The sequence below is a fragment of the Tubulanus polymorphus genome, chromosome 2 (genome assembly GCF_964204645.1).
Source record: "Tubulanus polymorphus chromosome 2, tnTubPoly1.2, whole genome shotgun sequence".
Lineage (NCBI taxonomy): Eukaryota > Metazoa > Nemertea > Palaeonemertea > Tubulaniformes > Tubulanidae > Tubulanus > Tubulanus polymorphus.
Window position 1 is genome coordinate 23,933,806 of NC_134026.1, and position 20,173 is coordinate 23,953,978.

At 36.0% G+C, this 20,173-nt stretch overlaps 4 protein-coding genes across 7 annotated transcripts; 1 reads left to right on the forward strand and 3 right to left on the reverse strand.

The window, feature by feature from the left end:
- Nucleotides 1–51: 51 nt before the first annotated feature.
- Nucleotides 52–3,970, reverse strand: LOC141898562 (protein NipSnap homolog 1-like). 2 transcript variants are annotated; one of them, XM_074784520.1, is made up of 10 exons: nucleotides 3,791–3,970; nucleotides 3,485–3,633; nucleotides 3,315–3,360; nucleotides 2,309–2,400; nucleotides 1,742–1,812; nucleotides 1,483–1,623; nucleotides 1,344–1,375; nucleotides 1,165–1,259; nucleotides 997–1,080; nucleotides 52–917 (listed from the first exon to the last, which is right to left on the reverse strand). In XM_074784520.1, exons 1-10 carry the CDS (start codon nucleotides 3,874–3,876, stop codon nucleotides 853–855), a joined length of 861 nt encoding a protein of 286 aa, XP_074640621.1. In that variant the 5' UTR covers nucleotides 3,877–3,970; the 3' UTR covers nucleotides 52–852. The 2 variants fall into 2 exon arrangements, with proteins under 2 accessions (XP_074640621.1, XP_074640620.1); XM_074784519.1 differs by lacking the exon at nucleotides 2,309–2,400 and adding an exon at nucleotides 3,106–3,197.
- Nucleotides 3,971–4,073: 103 nt separating this feature from the next.
- LOC141899724 (coiled-coil domain-containing protein 42 homolog) lies at nucleotides 4,074–7,052 on the reverse strand. 2 transcript variants are annotated; one of them, XM_074786195.1, is made up of 10 exons: nucleotides 6,951–7,052; nucleotides 6,460–6,618; nucleotides 6,263–6,368; nucleotides 6,078–6,182; nucleotides 5,908–5,993; nucleotides 5,652–5,823; nucleotides 5,185–5,259; nucleotides 4,933–5,090; nucleotides 4,765–4,855; nucleotides 4,074–4,543 (listed from the first exon to the last, which is right to left on the reverse strand). In XM_074786195.1, exons 2-10 carry the CDS (start codon nucleotides 6,513–6,515, stop codon nucleotides 4,445–4,447), a joined length of 948 nt encoding a protein of 315 aa, XP_074642296.1. In that variant the 5' UTR covers nucleotides 6,516–6,618; nucleotides 6,951–7,052; the 3' UTR covers nucleotides 4,074–4,444. The 2 variants fall into 2 exon arrangements, with proteins under 2 accessions (XP_074642296.1, XP_074642295.1); XM_074786194.1 differs by lacking the exon at nucleotides 6,951–7,052 and adding an exon at nucleotides 6,788–6,885.
- Nucleotides 7,053–7,180: 128 nt separating this feature from the next.
- On the forward strand, nucleotides 7,181–9,890 carry LOC141899343 (tektin-2-like). Of its 2 annotated transcripts, XM_074785592.1 has the most exons (6): nucleotides 7,181–7,316; nucleotides 7,642–8,066; nucleotides 8,183–8,397; nucleotides 8,502–8,724; nucleotides 8,837–9,060; nucleotides 9,287–9,889. In XM_074785592.1, exons 2-6 carry the CDS (start codon nucleotides 7,653–7,655, stop codon nucleotides 9,477–9,479), a joined length of 1,269 nt encoding a protein of 422 aa, XP_074641693.1. In that variant the 5' UTR covers nucleotides 7,181–7,316; nucleotides 7,642–7,652; the 3' UTR covers nucleotides 9,480–9,889. The 2 variants fall into 2 exon arrangements, with proteins under 2 accessions (XP_074641693.1, XP_074641694.1); XM_074785593.1 differs by lacking the exon at nucleotides 7,181–7,316 and having other exon boundaries at nucleotides 7,648–8,066; nucleotides 9,287–9,890.
- Nucleotides 9,891–11,658: 1,768 nt separating this feature from the next.
- Nucleotides 11,659–17,334, reverse strand: LOC141899062 (uncharacterized). Its single transcript, XM_074785215.1, has 20 exons — nucleotides 17,305–17,334; nucleotides 16,433–16,676; nucleotides 16,127–16,275; nucleotides 15,899–15,990; nucleotides 15,714–15,813; nucleotides 15,362–15,580; nucleotides 15,177–15,278; nucleotides 14,903–15,059; nucleotides 14,695–14,819; nucleotides 14,347–14,559; nucleotides 14,145–14,240; nucleotides 13,776–13,956; nucleotides 13,522–13,659; nucleotides 13,336–13,445; nucleotides 13,165–13,251; nucleotides 13,012–13,080; nucleotides 12,824–12,923; nucleotides 12,593–12,742; nucleotides 12,366–12,436; nucleotides 11,659–12,229 (listed from the first exon to the last, which is right to left on the reverse strand). The coding sequence occupies exons 2-20, from the start codon at nucleotides 16,665–16,667 to the stop codon at nucleotides 12,137–12,139; spliced, it is 2,487 nt and encodes an 828-aa protein (XP_074641316.1). The 5' UTR covers nucleotides 16,668–16,676; nucleotides 17,305–17,334; the 3' UTR covers nucleotides 11,659–12,136.
- Nucleotides 17,335–20,173: the final 2,839 nt, after the last annotated feature.

Here is a 20,173-nt window from a genome sequence, read left to right on the forward strand (position 1 = left end):
TACAGAATTTGCACTGTACATCATCTACAAAGGTATACAAGGGTTGTTATAACAAAATAACACCTCAGTTGGAAATAGCACATTTCACTGACAATGAATTGGAATAAAAGCCAAATGATGGAGATGCTACATGTACTAATAATATACAATAAATAAAACTCATCTATGTTACATCAAATATATTCTGTGTTTCTAAGAAATTTGTGTTCAAGCTGTTGCATATATATCTTTTTCATTTCTACACTAAGATATAATTATTTTAAGGCTTAAGGCATGTAATAAGTAAAACTACTTCATAGAATGGAAAATAATTTCTGTTGAACAGCCCAGTAAACTTCAAGTAGAGTAGATTATGCAGAACTTTTCCTGAACAAGTAAAAAACATAAGCTGAAGAATGTACTAAATTGTTCCAACTTAAAGAATGCAGAGATCAATTACTGATAATATTGACATCAATTTAGACACTGGTAAACGGATATCCGCTTGTCTCACCCTTACAAGAAAAAGCACCTTATGTAGAAAGATGTTATATTCTTTTTTGACACACATGTACATATTGCAAGTATTTATTAAATCATTGGGCATTGGAAATGCTCTATTCTGTATGAAAATAAACATCCTATATTGCTGAGATGAACGCCACAATTTACCAACATTATTCTAATCCATATGTACATATAAAAACCATGAGACAATGCGTGTAGTAAGTCTTGCAATTCTCCATTAGGGCCATGCATATTCATGGAAACATTAACCCAATAATTCTTAATACCGGTTCATATTTTCACACGTTCTACTGTTTTTTTACTGCTGCTGAGATGATGCCGACAATATTTACAGTATCTTGTTGCTTACTGAAGAGGAGAGAATGGAGTTGGAATCAGGATACGCGATTCTAAAGTCCTAATCAATGGAACTGAAATGCAAGAAACAATCGAAAATTAATGAAAACTTCTGTGTCATTTTTTTATCCAGCAAGGGGATCATCCAATTACCAGTGTAAGCAACACATTCATCCCATCCAGGTTTTTGCCAAGCAGACTCCCTCAATTCTTTCCGTGTCTGTAGATTCTTGTAAGCTATAAGATAAATTCATTTACATCATCAACACAAAAATAGACTTCCGAGTATTTAGTAAAGAAAATTATAATTTAAGTATTAACCCCAAATGTGATGGACAGTATACAGTTCTCCCATGTTTGAAAAGAAGCCTCCAACCGGGGTTTCTAGTTGTTTCCTGGTGATCAGACCACGGGCCCTGAAACAAAAAATCAAAATTCCATGCAATCAGTATGAGTGATACTGAAAATTCAATTTGACAAAAAATATTGCGTAATTTTACCAGTTATTTCCCCATTCTATCATAGTACCGGGCTGAAAGATAAAAGAAAGCAATTCAGAAAATATACAAAACTCATGGCCTGGCCAAACTCATTTGTTTTAAGATTAATACCAAACATTTTTCAGTGGAATATATTCACCTTTAATGTATAAGTTCTCAGTTCATAGATATTCTTCTCTTGTGTAGGTTTCTCAAATGGCCAAAAACTGAAGCTCAGAAGAATCTGATTGCTGCGCGAATTTATCATCTTATTACGGTTTTTGCGAAATTGAACAAAATCCTGCAAAAAACATGCAGTCATATGTGTGAGGACTAGACAAATTGGAATGACATAAAAGATCCATCTTCTTTTATTTAAGAGAGAACCTTAATATCATCAACTATTCGCCATTCTTTACCTTATCAGTTCTATAAGTTTCCACAGCAGTATTCAGAGTAGGGTATCCGCCATCATATCTCCATATGTGAACTAAGAAAAAAAAACCAGAAGTTCTATACAACCATTCAGTGCATCAACATTAATAAGACTGTTTTTAACATTTTCACTTTTTTGTTTTTTTAGCAGTTTATTTTCAGTAATAAGACAAGCGATTTCCAAATAAAATATAGAGAATTAAAATCAGCAAGGGAATATAGGTGATAGTCATTATGTGATAAGTGTAACATAGTCAGAACAAATACTGCGGATGAGTTATAAGCTCCATGAACATGCAATAATACCCACCAGTGGTGTAAGTGGTGGTGCATCGATTCATTAAATAAATTGTAACCTGATGATTACAAATCTAGATTACAGAGACATTTATGATAACGATAACCACATTTATCTAAAAAATTTAGCAAAATTACCCAACATAGGACCTGTCATTATTTGAGTTTTTTTTTTAAGCTTAAAAAACCATGACAACCCAACAACAATGGCTGAAGCAAATAAGATATGCTTTTTCAACCATTCTCATACTAACTGGCCTTATCTTGGTCCCCTATATCCACTGTAAAACTGCCTGCCAATTCGGCACCAGGGGTTTTATGTTGGACAAGTTCAACAAATTTGGCACTGAAAAATATAAGCTCTAATTGTGAAAGACAAAATGCATACAACGCATAGAAGGTTCTGTTCCATGGATTAAGAAGTTGAATGTTTTGAAGCAGAATTATTTTTGCCATAAAACATAGAATTTATTGGCGCATATCATCATTCCATCTATGCTTTTATCCATATCATATATGCCTCATATATACATAACACATGATGGCCATATGTGAAACGATACAATGGAACCTCGTGATTACAAACCCTGAGGACAAGAGGGTGTCACAAAAAACTGAAATCTAATCACCAATTTAGTATCTATCAGTACGATGAAAATACTAAAATTTCTGTTACATTAAATATAATGAGGTTTCACTGTATTGTTATGATATACATGTATAAATATGTTAAGACATCATAATTCACATCAGAGTTTTTTCCAGCTTAACTTCAGGACTATCAGTACGCAAAAGTCCACGAAACTAATTTTGACTCAGTCATCACAGTAGAACTGGATCGTAAACGAACAAACACTACTGATGTGAATCAAGTGACTTTAACTTCACTGGCTGGGTATTGAATGAGAGAAAACTTCTTGGATTTAAGCCGAACTAACACCTAAATACATCGGCCAAAGTGCAAATATATCTAACACAAGCGATACAATACAATATCTAGTATCATGACAACAAGCAGAGATCGAAATATCAACTAATCATTTTCAAGTACCAGCTTCATCTTGTTTGCCAATACTGACAGTGAAGCTACCCAACAACTCTGCACCAGTCCTTTTCTCTTGTACTAAATTATGAAAGTTTTGACTGAAAAGGAAGGTATAATGATAGTAGCTGGTATAATCAAACAATTCATAAATGAACAATTCTCAAAATTCCTACTTTTCAATTGTAAATTCTTTGCAAAGAACAAACTTAACTCACAATTCATTCAAGTATTCTTCCATGAACTCTGGTTTTACCGAATGAACTGAAAACAAAAGCAAACATAGAATACTAAAGTAGCCTACTTTTTATTTCTGCAAAAAATATAGTCAATGATAAATTGTGACATGGCAAATAATACACACGCTACTTTATGCCCAAATACTTACACTGTATCTCGTAAACTGTATTTCTGTTTGACAGTAAACTTGATGCCGAATCTTTACCGGTTTGTACCGGCCGGACGCGAAAAGCTTTACGCAGCCAGCCACCGGTTTTTGGTTGATCATTGCATAACACAACCGAAGAAGAAAATCCCCTGGAATTGAATAAACTCTCAATATAGGACCATACAAATTGCAACTTGTTGAACTACATACGACTGAGTACTGAGAGGGAAAACGAGAGTCGAGAGGAATTTGAACAGACCCTAGCCTCTCGCTCGGCCTCGAAATCGAATGTCAATGCGTCTCTACCTGTTTACGATATTTTCACTGACTGCATTCTTTTGAAGAGTCGAAATTATACAGCGAAACTGGCGTATACTACCGTGGCGAAACATTTTCAATCTCTAATAGCGATGCGAAGAAAAATAACAGTTGTTTATAGCGAAATTTTGGTCGCTTTCATCATGATTTTGACATTGAGAATAATAAATGACAGCGCCCTCTTGTGGTCATTTGATCGAACCGGTTGCCGAGGGGTCGAATCCCGTAAATCAGAAATTAAACGAATGTGGCATTTATTAAAGATTTATTTATACATAACATAATTCAATAAACCTGACTGCAGTAGAATTTCAACCGATATAAAATCCTTGGATGGCATTCAATAATATATTACCCATCTAGACATCTCTAGTAGAGGCTGTACAAAAAATTTCATAATTTAATATCATAAACATCAGTCATTTTTCCAACAAATAAAATATACAAATAAAATACAATTTCCATTTTATAAAAATACACACAATTATCACGGAATAAATCACGTTTGATATTTTACAATAAAAAAGATTTGAAGATTTTCCAACATGATTAATTGTTTTATGATGTAAACGATTTTTTAGAGTCACAAGTTAAGTCCCTGTCATGATTATAGTTTATGATTAGCATCACTATAGAAGATGATCATTGACTGGAAGATGCCCCAGCAGTTGATTGAGTTGCTGCTTCAGAACGCTTGATTTCTTGGGTTATTTGATTTAAATCTTGTATAAATATCTGTATCTGTAACGAAGAAAAAAAAACATCAATCAAGTCATTAGTAGGTTATCGCTCAGGGGCCGGTTGCTCAAAAGTTGGCTAGAGTTAACCAGTGGATAGTTGATAGGGTGACAATTGAAATTTCATTGTTACTATAGTATTTAACGGCTGGTTATCTTTAACCAACTTTTGAGCAACTGGCCCCTGGTTAGTAGATCATCGAGGAAAATCATCAGAAGACATACCTTACTGAGCTGCTCAGCTGTTTCATCAACCTGTTCATCTGGTAATTGTTTTTGGTGTCTCAGTACCAGTTGGTATAAATTATGAGTGGCCCTACAAGACAACCACACTTACGTAAATTATGCATATAATTTGAGCAGCAAATTATGAAAAAAGAAACCCACACCTACATTTTGATTCGGCCAAGTAATAATGTCTTTGTAGCTGCAGTATTCTTTATGTGAGTCCATTTCGACTCCCATTTAACAGCGTCGCTTTCAGATTTATCAAGTCTTGTTTGTAATCCTGCCAGTTGATTATTGTATCCCAATATCTCATTATTCTTATCCTTTGAGAATAAAGGAGGAAATAAAAACACAAACAAGTACAATGCCACGAAATTCTATTAATGTTCGTGAAAACTTGATAATAAATGATCATACCTCAGTGTATTTCATTAGTTTCTGTTTTTCTAATTCAACAGCCTCTTGGTTCTTTTGTTCTCTTTCCATCAAATCCTAGAAAATCCTATCTTAGTTCAAAAAACTACTGAACAGCACACAAAGTGAATTGAAAAAACAGTAAACTTCGCCTCACTTACTGGGCGAAATTGGTCAGAGTTAAGAAAAATTCTGATTTAAAGATCAGGGGCCAGTTGCACAGTCGTGACTTAAGTCCAAAAGTGGTCTTAAATCTTAAGATTGGTCTTAAGTTGTTAGATTGGCTATAGAACTGAGTTGGTCTTAGACTGGTCTTAAGTCTAAGTCATGACTATGCAACTGGCTCCAGGTAAGATAAGTTGAGGAGTCAGAAAATGACTTTCTTTTTGTCCATGTTTATCAAAAGTCTGAGTTGGTCATGCCTGAGTAAGGCAAGGATTACTGTATAGTATAGTACAAATATGACTTACATAATAAGTAGCAGTCAGTGTGTCATATCGAGCAATTACTTCTCGTATCTCATGAAACTCTTCTGCAGTTTCGAGAACTTTATCTAAATATTTCTGGCAGACAACATGCTTCTCCAATTTATTTTGAAGATGATCTTTATCAGCAGAAAATAGACCAATCTCATCTCGCAGTCTGGAATCATGAAATTTTTATAGAAATATCATAATCAGTCTAACAGGTAATTGTTGATAAAGTTTTTAATCCTGAAAAGCCGACCTGTCAATTTCCTTGTCCTTTGATCTTTTCAGATCGCGTTCATCTTGTGCCTTCTTCACTGCTCTGGCTCTTTTTGAATCGTTTTCCTGTAAAGGTTTTTACCTTTAAGACACCGAACATCTCAAAACAATCGAGTAAGATCTGGACAGTTGATTCATTTGAGAACTTACCTTCAAAAATTTATCGAATTTGAGTAAAGATTCCTTTAGCTGAAACTCTTTTCTCTCCAACTCTTCCCGACGTTGTTGTAAACTTTCCATTTTCATTTGAAACTCCTAAAATCAAAAGGCTCCTCATGAATTCCTTAGCAAATAAGATGACAAATAAGATTATTCAGATTGACAGCATCATATACTTCTTTTTGTGCAGCTAATGCCTGTTCAACTTCAGCCATTTCCCTTCGTTTTTCCAGCAATCTTGTCGCTGGTGTCAAGTGATCATCCTCTCTTTCAGGCATTTTTCTTGAAAAAAAATAGGGACACAGATTGATAATTTCATCGCAAAGTATACAAAGTTATCACTTTTTAACCAAATTACGGTGATAATACTTACACAAGGAGCTTATCCTCGAATGTAGTTCGGAAATACTCTTCTAAACTAACAGCCATCTTGTTTATCTGACTGTATAGCCAAATACAATCACCGACAAATTTCAAATCTGTGTTTGAGAATATACGCACGCAGTCCTAGGGCATCCACACAGCTTCTGGTCTAAATATTAAATAATTCCATAACTAAATATCGTAATAATAAAATAAATAATTGAATTGAATTTGAAATAAGAAAGGTTGCCGAGATCTCCGATTCTGGACCAGATATCCAATTAATTGCACAAATATTCAAGACAATTGTTATATTCTACACTTTTTTTCATTTATACCTATCCAACGTTTTCAACCTCGATAAATTTAATACGAACTCAAGAAAAAATAACCAATTTGCAAATGAACCAGGAAGTAAAATCAAAGTGAAAAGTTAGCGAACAATTGTGTATAGGTAGCCGAAATGACGTACAGTTCAAAGCAAATATATTTCAGACTCACCGGAATATATAACTTAATCTAGTAAAGGCAATTATATTTTGAAATCTCTTGCTAAATATTGTTCATGATGATGTGATGAAATCTGATTTTTACACATTTCATGTTTCGGTTTCAGGATTTTAGTAGTTATATTACGCTCTCTTTCGTGGTATTGTTTACTCGTTGCTAGGTGATATATAAGACAGTCGCTGATTGGTCGCTGTTGAACCAATAGGATGCGCTGTATTAGCGCGCAGTCTGTTTCTCCATGGTAACTGAGTAACAACTACTAGCAAGTGACAAGTTGTGTTACTGTTTGGTTTGGCAGAACTGTTGCGGTCTACAATTTCACACATACTGCTAGCGGTGGAACGATCTGGACGCAAGGTAGGTTAACATTACTTCTCATTCATTCTAAAGATTTTATGGAAAATAGAATACAGGCATTGTTATGTTCAAGCAATCCTTGACCTTGTGACGTGCGTTGTTGAGAAATCAATCAAACCGACAAAAAAGTCAAAAAAGCACTGCAGTGCAAGGTAGGCAAGGGCATCATCTATCCAACCAACAAGATGTCATGATATGCACAAACCTAAAGGTCATTTTGGATAACGAGTAACCTAACTGGATAATGTTTTGGTTGGGTGCAAATGTATGCTTTTTCAGTTTTAGTTTTGAATAATAGCGTTTATTTGCCTTTTTAAATTTTCAGACTGAAGAAAAATGGCAACTGCAATAAAAACAAGCACGCGATATTCTGTACCTGATTGGTATACTTCAAACCATGCGATTTCCACCAATGCTGAAAGACAGCGCGGTACATCACATGATGTTCGACAAAGCGCCAGAAAACTTAGAAATGAAACGGACAATAAAACAAAATGGGATCAATACGACAACAATACTCGTTTAGCCGATCGTGTAGATGATATTCGAAAGTGGAAGGAAATTTTGGAAAGATGTCTCGCCAACATTGACAGAGAAATTGCTGATCTTTCGGAAGCGAAAGATTTAACCGAGCAAGCCTTAGAAGACAAAAACCTGCCGTTAGATGTAGCTATTGAATGTCAAACATTGCGAGAAGGAAGACAAGGAATCGATTTGGTTAATGACAAAGTACAATCAGAACTTGGAAATGTGAGTTTATTCCTCAAGGTTCATGATGCTCATTTCTATTAGATCAATGATCATTTGAAGATAACCTTTTCTGTGAATTAGTAAACCTATTGTTGAACCACCTCATTGTCTTTTAGGAAGTAAATGTGATTGAAGGCATCAAAGGAGCATTACAGCAGAAGATTGACGAGTCATTTGAACAGTTGTGCTTATTGCAAGAAGCTCGACAACAGATCGTCGCCGACCTTCGAGACAAGAATATTGCGCTCGGTATTGATATAGATCAATATAATCTTACTGAAAAATCGCCAGGAATCAGTTACAAGCCAGATCCATGCAGAGTTCCAAAAGGGTATGTATCTAGATGAAAAATATGAAATCCACCTATAAAGATGGAATGTAAAACCCACATTTCTCATTGATCATCTCTGGTTTCATTACCTGTGAACTTTGCAGGAGTACAACACCACAGCAATGGGAAGACTTCAGCCGTATCAATAAGGAAAGAGCAGAAGCAGAGATGCGCACATCAACTACACTTCGTGAAGCAATTCATCATACCCTTCAAAAAACTGCCAATGATTTGGAAGCACAAAAAGAACATCTAAACTATGAATACAGGAAACGCATTCGTGAGATGGAAGCAGCAAAGAAAGAACTTGAATGGCAGAAAGAAAATGTAAGTTACTCTAAAATAAAAATGTTTGAACTGCAGTCCTTCGATGTACAAGTTTTCAAATGCCAAAACAGATTTGGTTCATTGAAGACAAATTGTTTTAACTTTATGACAGACTGAAAAGGAAATCAAAGATCTTCGGGGAGATATCGCTGCCCTCGAGGAATCTATTCAAGCGAGAATACCACCATCTAAACTCGCTCAGACTAGGCTTGAGAACCGCACATACAGGCCTAATGTAGAGCTGTGTAGGGATCGTCCTCAATATGGTCTTACTGATGAAGTAAAACAATTGGATGTTACAAAGAAAGCTTTGGAAGAAAAACTTAGAGAAGCAAGGTATTATTTGACCATATAAGGGATCATTCATTTATTACGTACGAATTAGGAGAGGGGATGGGTAAGTGCAATTGCGTACTGTAATGCTTAATGTATATGAAAAAATTCAATTTCATGCGTACGTAATGAATGAATGATCCCTTACTGAAAAGAATGTGAGAAGCCCTATACATGTATTTTGTTTACACTTGAAAATGAAACACGTGTAATATCTTTCTTTTTACAGGTATCAACTTGATGGTTTGGAAGATAACTTACACAAAATAGACGATGATCTTGCTCTGAAGACAAACTCTCTGATGTTGGACAAGAGATGTTTGGATGTACGTGAAAAGTTGAATGCCAGCGCCAAGAGTCAAACAGAAAGAAACTTGGGTTTAACTGGCATGGAAAGAGAACGATCCATGATTCTGGCATAGGTTCATTGAAAATGATAAATTGTAAAAAAATATCTGTGTGAAATCAATTTATGCATAACTGTGATTTTTAAAAATTAATTTTTTCCGAATAGCCTCACCCCTTTTAAAAGAAAACCAGTATGAGTACATTATCTACGTAATGAGGAAAGATCTCTACTGTTATTATGTCACTGGATATCACTTCTTCCTTCTGGTGCTATTTGACCTTTCCGATTTTGGTACTGCACTGAATTTTTGTGATATTATTTTCTTTAATGAGGCAAAATTATGGATTTGATTGTAAATGTTTTTTTTCTTTTATTCAATCTGGATCAATTCGATTGAGTCATCAATGAAGTATAAGATTCAGAATTTATATTATAGGCGCTTGATGTAAATCTTGTACATTGTTTGAGTGCTTTAAAATATCAATAAAACATAATATATACGTATCGTCAATTATTGGTTGCGTTTCAAATTGTTGTCTGAAGTTTAGAAATACCGTACATTGCTAGACGAGCACATCCAACAAGGACATCGAAGAGTGAAACCTGAATGGGCAAGTGGACGGAAAAATATATTTTTTGTTTGATAGCATGTGTCTCGCACGCAGTGTATAATTCCCATACGTACATATCGAAAAGGGACGGATAAAAGTTGGTTTGAGCCTGATAAAAATGAAATAAAATGTGACCTGCCCGGTAAAGAGTTTTTTTTGGGCGAATATCGGTACTGTTTATCAGTCATTTTTTAGGTAGGTTAGTTAAGAAAACTGCTGGAATTAAGGATCAGGAAATACCTTTAAGACTCAGATAAAAATGAAAACGATTTGTCTTTAGTTAGGCGGAATGTCTGCGAGATTTGATATACCTGGTTTCTCCGTCTGCTGAGGTCAAAAATAAAAATTGACCCGGTCGCCTATCTACCCTGTACATCCCCTAGCCATAACAGACCAGGCAACTATAGAAATGAACTGATTACAAATTTTGTTGCAGTGACCCGGCCGCTGCGGAAAAGCGAGGTATCATTTTATAGCCTAAAAATGTCAAGCTTCAATACAATGACCAGAGACGGCCTCGGATGTTCAGAACAACGAACCATTTAACAAATTTGTTTCATATTCATTTTGTTGTTGATATGTTATCAAAACGATAGCTATCGTCGATATTAGCTGGATTCACCACGAACAGTCAAAATTAAACTCTGATGTGCGCATTGGGGGCTTTTATTTGCCACGAGTTCACCAGACGAGGGCACCAGACAGTCGATTTCAAAGTCGGGATCCACATCAAGAAGAACTTTAGATAAGGGGGTGTCAGGCTTTGTAGAGCTGGAAAAAGCAAGAAGGAACCGGATTGAGGGTTGCTTGTGCAATCAATAAGACTCTAATGGGATTGGGATAAGAGAGGTTCAATTCTAGTGGGACTAGATATATAGTATGTAGAGTATTTAGTATTTAGAGGGTAAGTCCAAGAGATTAAAGCGTGTGCGCAAAAACAAATTTTACCGCGCAAACTGATCATAAGGCAAACTGATAATTATATCATTAGCATGCAAAATCGATCTTTTTTGGGGCACTGAAATTCTTTTTTTCGCGATACACGAAAAAAGTTTTGAATTAAAGCATTGATTGGTAATAATCTGTCCAGTAACTTGTTCGGACTGATGTGTATGAAAAGTCCGCTAATGAGTTCACCAAAGGAACCCTAACGTGATTGTCTGATGTACCACAGGTGGAACGAACGTCACTGAGGATCCCACCCAGTCCAGGGGCCCAGTTTCACGAAAAAGTTAAATTCAGATTTTTGGTGTAATTGCCATTGGTTACTTCATGTTTTCAATGAGGACAACAATTCAAACTTAACCGTTTTAGGCTTAAACTTTTTTCGTGAAACTGGACTGGGGCGAACTAACGACGTCGTAACGGCATCGTTGTAGCGGCAGGCCCGTGCGCGATAGTCAACGTCGAAGGGCTGCCAATGTCGGTTTTACCTATAGGCCTACTTCTGACTGACTATGACGGACGGTGAGACGTCGAAAATATATCGATAGAGTAAACCGAAAAACTCGGCGAAAAAGTCGAAGAGTTTGGCCGAAACAGAGTTTATTTTTTTAGTAAAATAAATGATTAACAAATTTGAAATTATGGATTGTTGAAATTAATATAGTTACCCAGCAACATAACTGGGAGTCATGGTTTTTTAACATTTCGTTTGAGATATACCAGGCCTACGGAGGAGGCGAATAGTTTTAGGTCAATAGTTTTGATGAAGGTATATTTTGCAGACGCTGAGAATATAAGATTACAGCTATGAAAAATCGTGAGTAAACCTAAACAAAGTTACTTTATTCATTATTGTAAATAGCAAAATTATTGCATCATTGCAAAAAAACATTCATGATTCAAATTTAGTCCGCACATTTAGGCCTATGTAGCCTATTCAACTGATAATCTTAGTGCCATTGGACATTAATCGCTATATTGCCGATACCTGTGAGTAACAAAGTGAAGAAATTACGAATATACGTGGTATTGTTGGTGCATCTTATAAGTATATATGATTTTTAATGTAGCCTATAGGGTGGAGCACGAACCTAACAAAATAACTATGATAAGTGATGATGATTTATTCATCATTATTTTTTCATCTAAATTTTGGTTCATCATTAATCTCAATCTAACCACGTGCAACTAAAACAATCAAACACACGGTCACACCGCCAGCAATGACAATGTACACTCCAAGTGCCGAAACTCTGAATAAATCCCTCTGAAATATTCAATGGAAAAAATATTAAATCTTTAAAGGCCTATAAAATTCTATGCCTATTAGATTATGATAGGCTCTGGAATCGTTCAACACAAGACCCCTGTTTCAAATTCAAAAATTTACTTGAAATACCTACTTTTGGTTTACTTTCCGCAGCCAAATGTTGCTGACTATCGGCACCAGTCATTTCCATGGCCTCACTTTTTTCTACAATACAAATAGACTTGTTAAGTAAATAAAACGTTAAGAAACATTAGCCTACACTGGTTGACATTCATAGAATATGCATGCGTGTGATTTGATGACAAGGATTTAAAACACAAAATCGTTACACGCGAGTAAATTCTTTTCATACAGGCCTACCTGAAGATCTTTTCGATTTAGTTCGGCATTTGTGGATATCCAAGACGAACGTTAACAATACATGGAATATGATATACCCAGCCATTACCCAAATGATCCAACGGGGAGTTTTGAAATCGTCCAGACCCAAACCGATCATTATTGTGGCCACTGAAAAATTAGCATAGATGCATAGATACATCGAACGAATATATCTTATGAATAATACACCGAAGAGGCAAGGTTACTTACTACTTAAAGAATGAGCAGCAATTCCGACAAACCAATGCATCCAGTTAAAGACCGGTCTTCCCTTGTCCTCGGGATGGCATCGAAACATTGCCATAATTGGCTAAAACATAAATATTGTTATATAAGTACATAAGCGAAAACTTGGGCAACGAACTAAAAAAGATCATATCTATTTTCAAGATATTCACATTAAGGAGACACAACCCTGTCACAGTGATGCCAAGTATAGGATGAGCTTTCTCTGGAAGTTTATCGTCCTATGATAAAAGAAAGATGTTTAGATTTAGTCGATCTATTTTTCTTTTTTTTTTACTACCTGATGAAGCGATTGTTTTACTTACAATATCCAAACCTTTTTCGGCAATAAATATCAAAACAAATCCGATCACAGTCAATATCATCACAAAAAGCATACACAGACGATGTACCTTTAAGATCGAATTCAGGAAATGATTCATCATGTACGTACATCACATTATTTCCACTTGTTAGATTAAGACAGATACACTTACCTGAAACCATATCTTTTCACCGCAACAGTACCCATATTCTTCTTTGAAAAATCTAGCTAATATTATTCCGACGCCCGCTAGCAGTACCCATGCGCAAATCATAAGACATGCTGAAGTAATAGTGAGTGAGATCAGTAAGTGTATAAAGAAAACCCTATAGAAATCCCCTATAGGCCTACCACTCACCATGACATTTTTTGAACAACATTTTCATAGTCATGGCTTTTCCATCCGTTTCTGCCACTTTGAATTCGGTTAGATTAACTTTTGTACTCGATATTGCCGGATACTTTCCCTGTCCTGTTTCATGCATTGAAATCTTTCCTGTAATTATCAATCAATGAATTCTGATTAGCACGTGAAGATTTTAATATATTATTCGTTCTTGGTACCGGGACCCTTCAAATCCATATTTGCAGAATTCAGAGTCCACCATTTACCTCCAGTTTGGGATCCCCTGGCGACAAGTATATGCCACGGTTTAGCCAAGTCAAATATTCTATTTGTTCCGGTATCCCGCTTTCTCCTACCAGCCGTGTTCACCGTTATTTTTCGAGAATATTTACACGTTATTCTTCCATCTTTGAACATTCCTTGAGCATCTTTAAGCCCTAACGATGGCTATAAAAATCAAGCAGTATCGTGTCCATGTGTTGTGTGTTGACAGTATTGATGATGGTCACGTAGACCTTGGAGTAATTATCAAACTACTGGAGTAATCAAATGATTACTCCAGGTATAGATCATGGACGTATAATCTAGATTCATACGTCCATGCACAGACCTATCCTGGGTATCGGGTGACTTACGTTTGGTATAGCTATATTCTGGTTTCTATCATTGTAAGACTGATATACACTGATCGTATTGTTGTCCAATAAACAATTGATCACGGAGTCATCTCCCTAAAAAGAATAATTATCTTATTAAAAAAATTCAGAAGCTATGTATATAGGCTATGTGTGACAGAGTATTTTGGCATTTTCGAAATGAAAGTTAATTCAAATATACCATTTTCATATCGCTAGAAAAACCAACAGAAACGTAAGGTTCTTGAATGTTTTTGTCGGCTGGTATTTTCGCGCTGATCTCGAATTCTATGTAATCTCCCGATCGTTTATACGCCACAAGATATTCGCAGTCAGTATAGTTACAATTTGAAGGCTTTTGAAAACAGCCTTTCGTTTTTCCACAAGATGATGTATCTACGGTTAGATCGGACACCTGCAAAATAGATTATTGTTATTTCTGGAACAAACCTATAGAAAATGTAACTTAAACTTTTCTGTGAAATATCTTAGCACGGTTTGATAAAAAGCCTATACGATCAGTCGGCTTGAAAAATATTCATTGATTAACCTTCTTAGATTTGCTTGAAGGTTTGACAAATATGTTCCCCTCACTGGTAGCAGTGAGGTTGATTCTTTTCTCGGAAATGACCGGGTAGTTTGCTCCCGACTGAAGCGAGTGTAACAACGGTCCATCTGAAAAGAAAGATCCATTTCACATATTATAGGCACAGTGATTTTACTTGAGACATTATTTTGAATAATAATTATTGCCTCACCTTTAGATGCTTTTCCTCGTGCCAATAAAAGATACCATTTAGTATTAAGGTTATAGATCTTATCGTTCATTGGAGTGACAACTTTTAAACGCTTAAAGCTGCAGCGTAAGCGATTATTCTGTAACGAAGCTTGCTGTTCCGATAAACCCGCATCTGCCTGAAATTTCGATGATAGATTATTCAAGTTAGTTGCGTGTACAATCCTGATTTAAAAAATGAAAAAAATTGATCGTAGATTTTCTGAATCATAATCTGATGCAAACCCATTCCTCACCGGACTAACAGGAATGTTCATTGTCCCATAATTGTATGAGTTCACGATCATAAACTTGTTCTCAGGTTTGTAATACATGCAAGAGATGACGCTATCGGTACCCTGAAAGATTAAAATCATCTACGCCTATGAAACTGCCTGGGAGAATTATAAAATCTTCATTTCGTCCGAAGCAACCTACTGACCATGTGCTTATTATCTGAGAAGCCAATAGAAATGTAAGACGAAGGCCATCCGTCTGGAACTCTGGTTCCAAGTTCAAAATTTATTGCATTGCCGGTCGCATCATTTGTGTAGGTTGCCACATATTCGCATTGATCTGCGACGCATCCACTCGGGCTTCGAAAACATCCTTTCGTCGTTCCGCAACCACTTAGATCTATATCCACGGTCTTACTCATCACCTACGTATAGAAAGGAAATGAGTCATCATGAAATTACTGAAAGAACCTATACATGATATTGGAAATCAGTTTTGTGAATTTACACCGTAACTGTTTAAGCTGGATTGAATTTGAAATAGACCGTTAAACTTACAGTTGGTTCCGTTGGTAGAGGCCCGGCCTGAGGATCATACAGTATCTTATCCGAAGGTATTTTTACCCAGAACGTATCAAAGTGCTCCACAATTGTTACACTGAATAGAACATAGATGAAAAATCTGAGATTATAGATTTTAGATTTTTGAATGTGTGCAAATTTTGAAAAAAGAGATAATTCACAAAAACTGCAAATGTCCTTCAGATGTCGCGGGTGCGGTCCATGTCAATGTCATCTGGTGCGTTTTAATTTCTTCGCTATGGGTCAACGCACTCTATACGAAACAAACATTCTTAAATTTTATCGATGAGATACGGAATCGAGAATAGACAGTCGCTTAAACTATATCCTGTTGGTCTACACATAGTTTTCAGAAGGTTTATAAAAACTAAAACTACAATTGAATTTACCCCGTATGGACTCAAGCATCTCTTTTGAGTTTTTGATGCCGTGCTTGTATCAAATGTTCCGATCGGTTGCAGAGTATCGTGTTGGGTATCTATGCGGCGCGCTTGAATGAATATTCCCTCAATTTCCTTGCTGCCGCCATCAATGGTTACTTTGAAATGAAGAAAATTGATGGACACGATAGAAATGCGTCAAAGCGGCAATATTATGAGTTTATTACTCACAAAAAAGATGGCAGTTTGCTTTCTTTTTTTCCATTGTTCATCAAAGCGAACTCGTGTCTCTTACAAGATAAGCTTTGTACTCACTGTTAAACGTCTCATTAGGCTGATAAGTTATGTTAGATTTAGCACCCGATGTCGGATTGACGGTTACGGTATAAGGTGAACTTGTCGTTTGAGGCTCATATGGTGTACCGGCGGCCTTGTTAAAGTGTACGGGTATCATCGATGCACACGCGTCCAGAGGGGCACCATACTCGTAGCCTTCGCACAACAACGCGATAGACAACGCGAAAACCAAAATTCTTATTTCTTTCAACATTTTCAACTCCTACAAAAATCAAATCAAACGCCCATATACATAAATATAAACACACTCAATCAGTAAAATGAATGTCCAAACGAGGGTGTTCGAAATACATTAAGTGTATGGGTGGGGTACGAAAATATGGAGTCAGTGGGTCATGGACGCCCATGTATTGAAAAACTGGTTTCATATATATTTTTAGTATTTGTGTCATAAACTTATGAATAATGTATGTTCGCGCTTTTGTTATGCAAAAGGCAATATATGGAACTTATGACTTTCTCGTCCACACATCATTTTTAAAGAAATTAGGTTCGTTGGTTGCAACGACTAATTCATTGCTAATTTCAAATTGAAAGCTAACAAATTGAAAGCTTTCAAATTGAAAAATTCTAAGCGACGCGTATGCAGCAAAATAACACCATCATCAAATCTTATATAGGCCTATATCAAAATATATATCGAGCAATTGATTATTTTAGCTTAACGATATTCCAATGGATATGTCCTTTAGTTGGTTTACTCTGTTCCGTTAAGTTACAATTTAGAATGCTTATTGGGTACCAAATCGCGAAATCTAGATTGCTTTAAGCTTGTAAACAAATATCCAATCCACCCAAGTCTTGTACAATATGAAAAATGACATACTTACAAAAGCAACCTTCTTAAAAACTGGTTGAACTGCGACTGTCACAAAATAACGATTCCCGAGAAAATTTGTATGAAAAAGAGACCCTAATTTATAAAACCTGTATTGGTGAACTAAGCTGCTTATATATTACTGGAGCTATTTCTGTTCTTCTTTACCGTAGTGTGGTCTTATTCATTCCATTCAGTCCCACACAATATTTGCCGTCTTTACAAATATATAGGCCTACACAATTAAGCTACTGTCGCTCGCAGCACTATAATAGTCACGTTATTCGTGACTTTCTTTAATCGTCACTATGGGGTGGTCACTGAAGTCGAGATTGAAAACTGTTACGCAGAATATCGAATACGAGTCAAACGATTTTAATGATGTATGAATATAGGCCTATATCATATGTAGGAGCGGATCCACGAATTTGAGCAGAGGGTCACGCGCGGTGTTTTCCCAGATATATCTTTTTTCAACATTTCAATGAAAAATGCGTTCATAAAAGTTTGCGCATTAACTACAGTTATTTCTTGCAGATGCCGAAACAGCAATCGAGATAAAGATTTGAATCGCGGTTAGTTTCATCGTTGATATGAATGATATCGCTATCAGAAAATTTTCAAACACGGAGTGAGGGGGTCGAGACCCCTACCCCTCCCTTGGATCCTCCCTGTATACTATCTTTTGATCATAAATTGACAGTCTATATACGGTCAATCACCAAATTCTACGTCATCCCGCATCTATTACACTTATTCATTAACAATAAGTTATTATTTATTGATAAAGTATTATCAAATTCAAATTAGAACGTCTTAGTAATTTCTCGCAGGCGCCATCTATGTGAAAGCGAAAACATAGCAGGGCCTAGTTTATTTCGTTCGAAAAATCATTTATTCAAATAGAAAGTTCACGTTTGTTGATTGAATACAAACTCTAGTAGAGTACAATGTATATAATTTAAAAATTAGCAGGCAATTTTCCGCTTAAGAATTCGACGGCCAGGCCCGTATCGAGGGGAAGTTCGAAAAGTCCTTCAAAAAGTCAGTTTAAAAAGATTCGGGTCAATATTTTTCGTATAATTTTAATATAATTTTCATGTTTTTTTTTTGAAAAATGAAAATTAATCCATTCTCGAATGATTTATTCGGGTAGTCAGATTTTTTTGGGCGGGGGATACGGGTCACTGTTCAAAAAAGTAGTTGGAAAAGTTATAGCAGCCCGGTAAAGGATTCGAACTATCGTTGCTTAAGTTCAGGTTATCGAAAAAATCATATCCCTTTTTCAATCGGAAAGTGCCCCCAATTCACGGTGAAAAGTTCCATTTTTCATGAAATAGAACTGCCACTCAAAAAGGCTCGGCACGGACCTGAACAGGAAATTCGTACACTATAATCTGATAATTTCTTTGGTCAATTTCAATATTCAATTTTATTAACGTCCTTAGGTTTTCGGTCTGAAGGTTCGTGCGGAGATCGTACGCGAAACACTTTTTCTTGCTGCAAAAAGGCCACCTTTCTAGTGGAATGTCTTTTCTCTGAAAGAGAAAAAAAGCCTGCATAAGTCAAATGAGAATTTCATTACGTATTCTTGACCTTCGGTAGAAGTGGGAGTATTTGTCTACCGATGTTAGGCTTATTAGGTTATCATAATAGAAAATATCGGATAAACTTTTCTTGAGATGACTCAAATTGAAATTGATTAGATGACACAAGTTCGATTTATCGCTCGCGAACCGATGCGCTTAGAACTGTGCTAATGCGGAGATAAATATCTCGAGCAAAAGGTGCAAAATAACATTTTTATGATGCTCTCCGACTAATAAAGAAAATTGCGGATAATCTATGATGACTTGTTTAGATGCGTAAGATAAGTGGTATTCGACTGTTCGTCGATCCCTTGGAAGCTGTATGTTCGATGTTGTTTCGTCGCACGCATTCTTACCTATAGATTTGTCGATTGTAGATCTATTTTCCCGGAACTGAAGAGAAACCAAATTCGTCGATGCCAATCTTTTGCTTTCAATCTGTTTTTCGGTCGTATTCCCCCTGAAACAACACTGATCAGTTTTATTTCAAACATTTCAAACATAAGAATTTCATCGTCAACTAACCAGGTGCCCGAGGCCTCATGGATATTAGCTGCGAAGAGGGATCCGTAAAAAAGTGCATAAACTTGGGATTAGATAGTGAACGAACCCCTTAAATTTAGAATGTACCTTAGAAACTTTTCCGAAATTTGCATACAATTTTCATGTTTTTTTTTTAGAAAATGATAAGTAATCATTCCGTAAAAAGTGTTCGATTTCTTGTAGATATGTTGTTGAATATCGGAGATAAATATGAATTTAACTTCATTAGAAAATATAAACGTTGTTTAAGTTGGTTATTGAAAAAAATGTACAAGATCTGTCCTTTTCAATAGGAAAGTGCCCCTTTTCACGGAGACATAGTGCAATTTTGCTGGAAATAGGACTGCCCCCCACCCCAAAAGAAGATTGGGAACGGGCCTGCGATCTATCGTGTTGATCATTAGCCTTCTATATTCTGTTAATTTCTTGAATCCCTTTGCGATCATTGATAAACATTCTTACATCTATGTGCACGTAGTTTTAATATATACCAACTATACTACCATCAATGTGTAAACAACTGCAGGTCCCGGTTGCTTTAGTATTACGTACCTCCGGCATGTTACCGGATGGCTCTTGCTCGATGATTGTACTGATGTTGCCAATGATACTAAAGGCCGGCGCTTGCGGTTTAACGGATGAACTGTCGGAAACTGTACGTCTACAATTAGAACTATTGTAATTAAGTATATTTAACCATTTTCACGCTGATCGTATAGCTACTTGATAGCATTATGTCTGAACACTGAT

Coding starts and splice junctions, on each gene's coding strand:
- LOC141899062 (XM_074785215.1), bottom strand. CDS start 16,667: ATGTTGAAAGAAATAAGAATTTTGGTTTTCGCGTTGTCTATCGCGTTG. Junction 16,276..16,432: donor GCCTAATGAGACGTTTAACA/GTGAGTACAAAG, acceptor TTCATTTCAAAG/TAACCATTGATGGCGGCAGC. Junction 14,820..14,902: donor ACGAGGAAAAGCATCTAAAG/GTGAGGCAATAA, acceptor CTTTCTTTTCAG/ATGGACCGTTGTTACACTCG.
- LOC141898562 (XM_074784520.1), bottom strand. CDS start 3,876: ATGTTTCGCCACGGTAGTATACGCCAGTTTCGCTGTATAATTTCGACT. Junction 3,634..3,790: donor AGTGAAAATATCGTAAACAG/GTAGAGACGCAT, acceptor ATTCAATTCCAG/GGGATTTTCTTCTTCGGTTG. Junction 1,813..2,308: donor AGGGGACCAAGATAAGGCCA/GTTAGTATGAGA, acceptor TTTTTTTCTTAG/TTCACATATGGAGATATGAT.
- LOC141899343 (XM_074785592.1), top strand. CDS start 7,653: ATGGCAACTGCAATAAAAACAAGCACGCGATATTCTGTACCTGATTGG. Junction 8,067..8,182: donor TACAATCAGAACTTGGAAAT/GTGAGTTTATTC, acceptor ATTGTCTTTTAG/GAAGTAAATGTGATTGAAGG. Junction 8,398..8,501: donor CCATGCAGAGTTCCAAAAGG/GTATGTATCTAG, acceptor TGAACTTTGCAG/GAGTACAACACCACAGCAAT.
- LOC141899724 (XM_074786195.1), bottom strand. CDS start 6,515: ATGGCTGTTAGTTTAGAAGAGTATTTCCGAACTACATTCGAGGATAAG. Junction 6,369..6,459: donor TTCGAGGATAAGCTCCTTGT/GTAAGTATTATC, acceptor TTTTTTTTCAAG/AAAAATGCCTGAAAGAGAGG. Junction 6,183..6,262: donor CATTAGCTGCACAAAAAGAA/GTATATGATGCT, acceptor TTTTGATTTTAG/GAGTTTCAAATGAAAATGGA.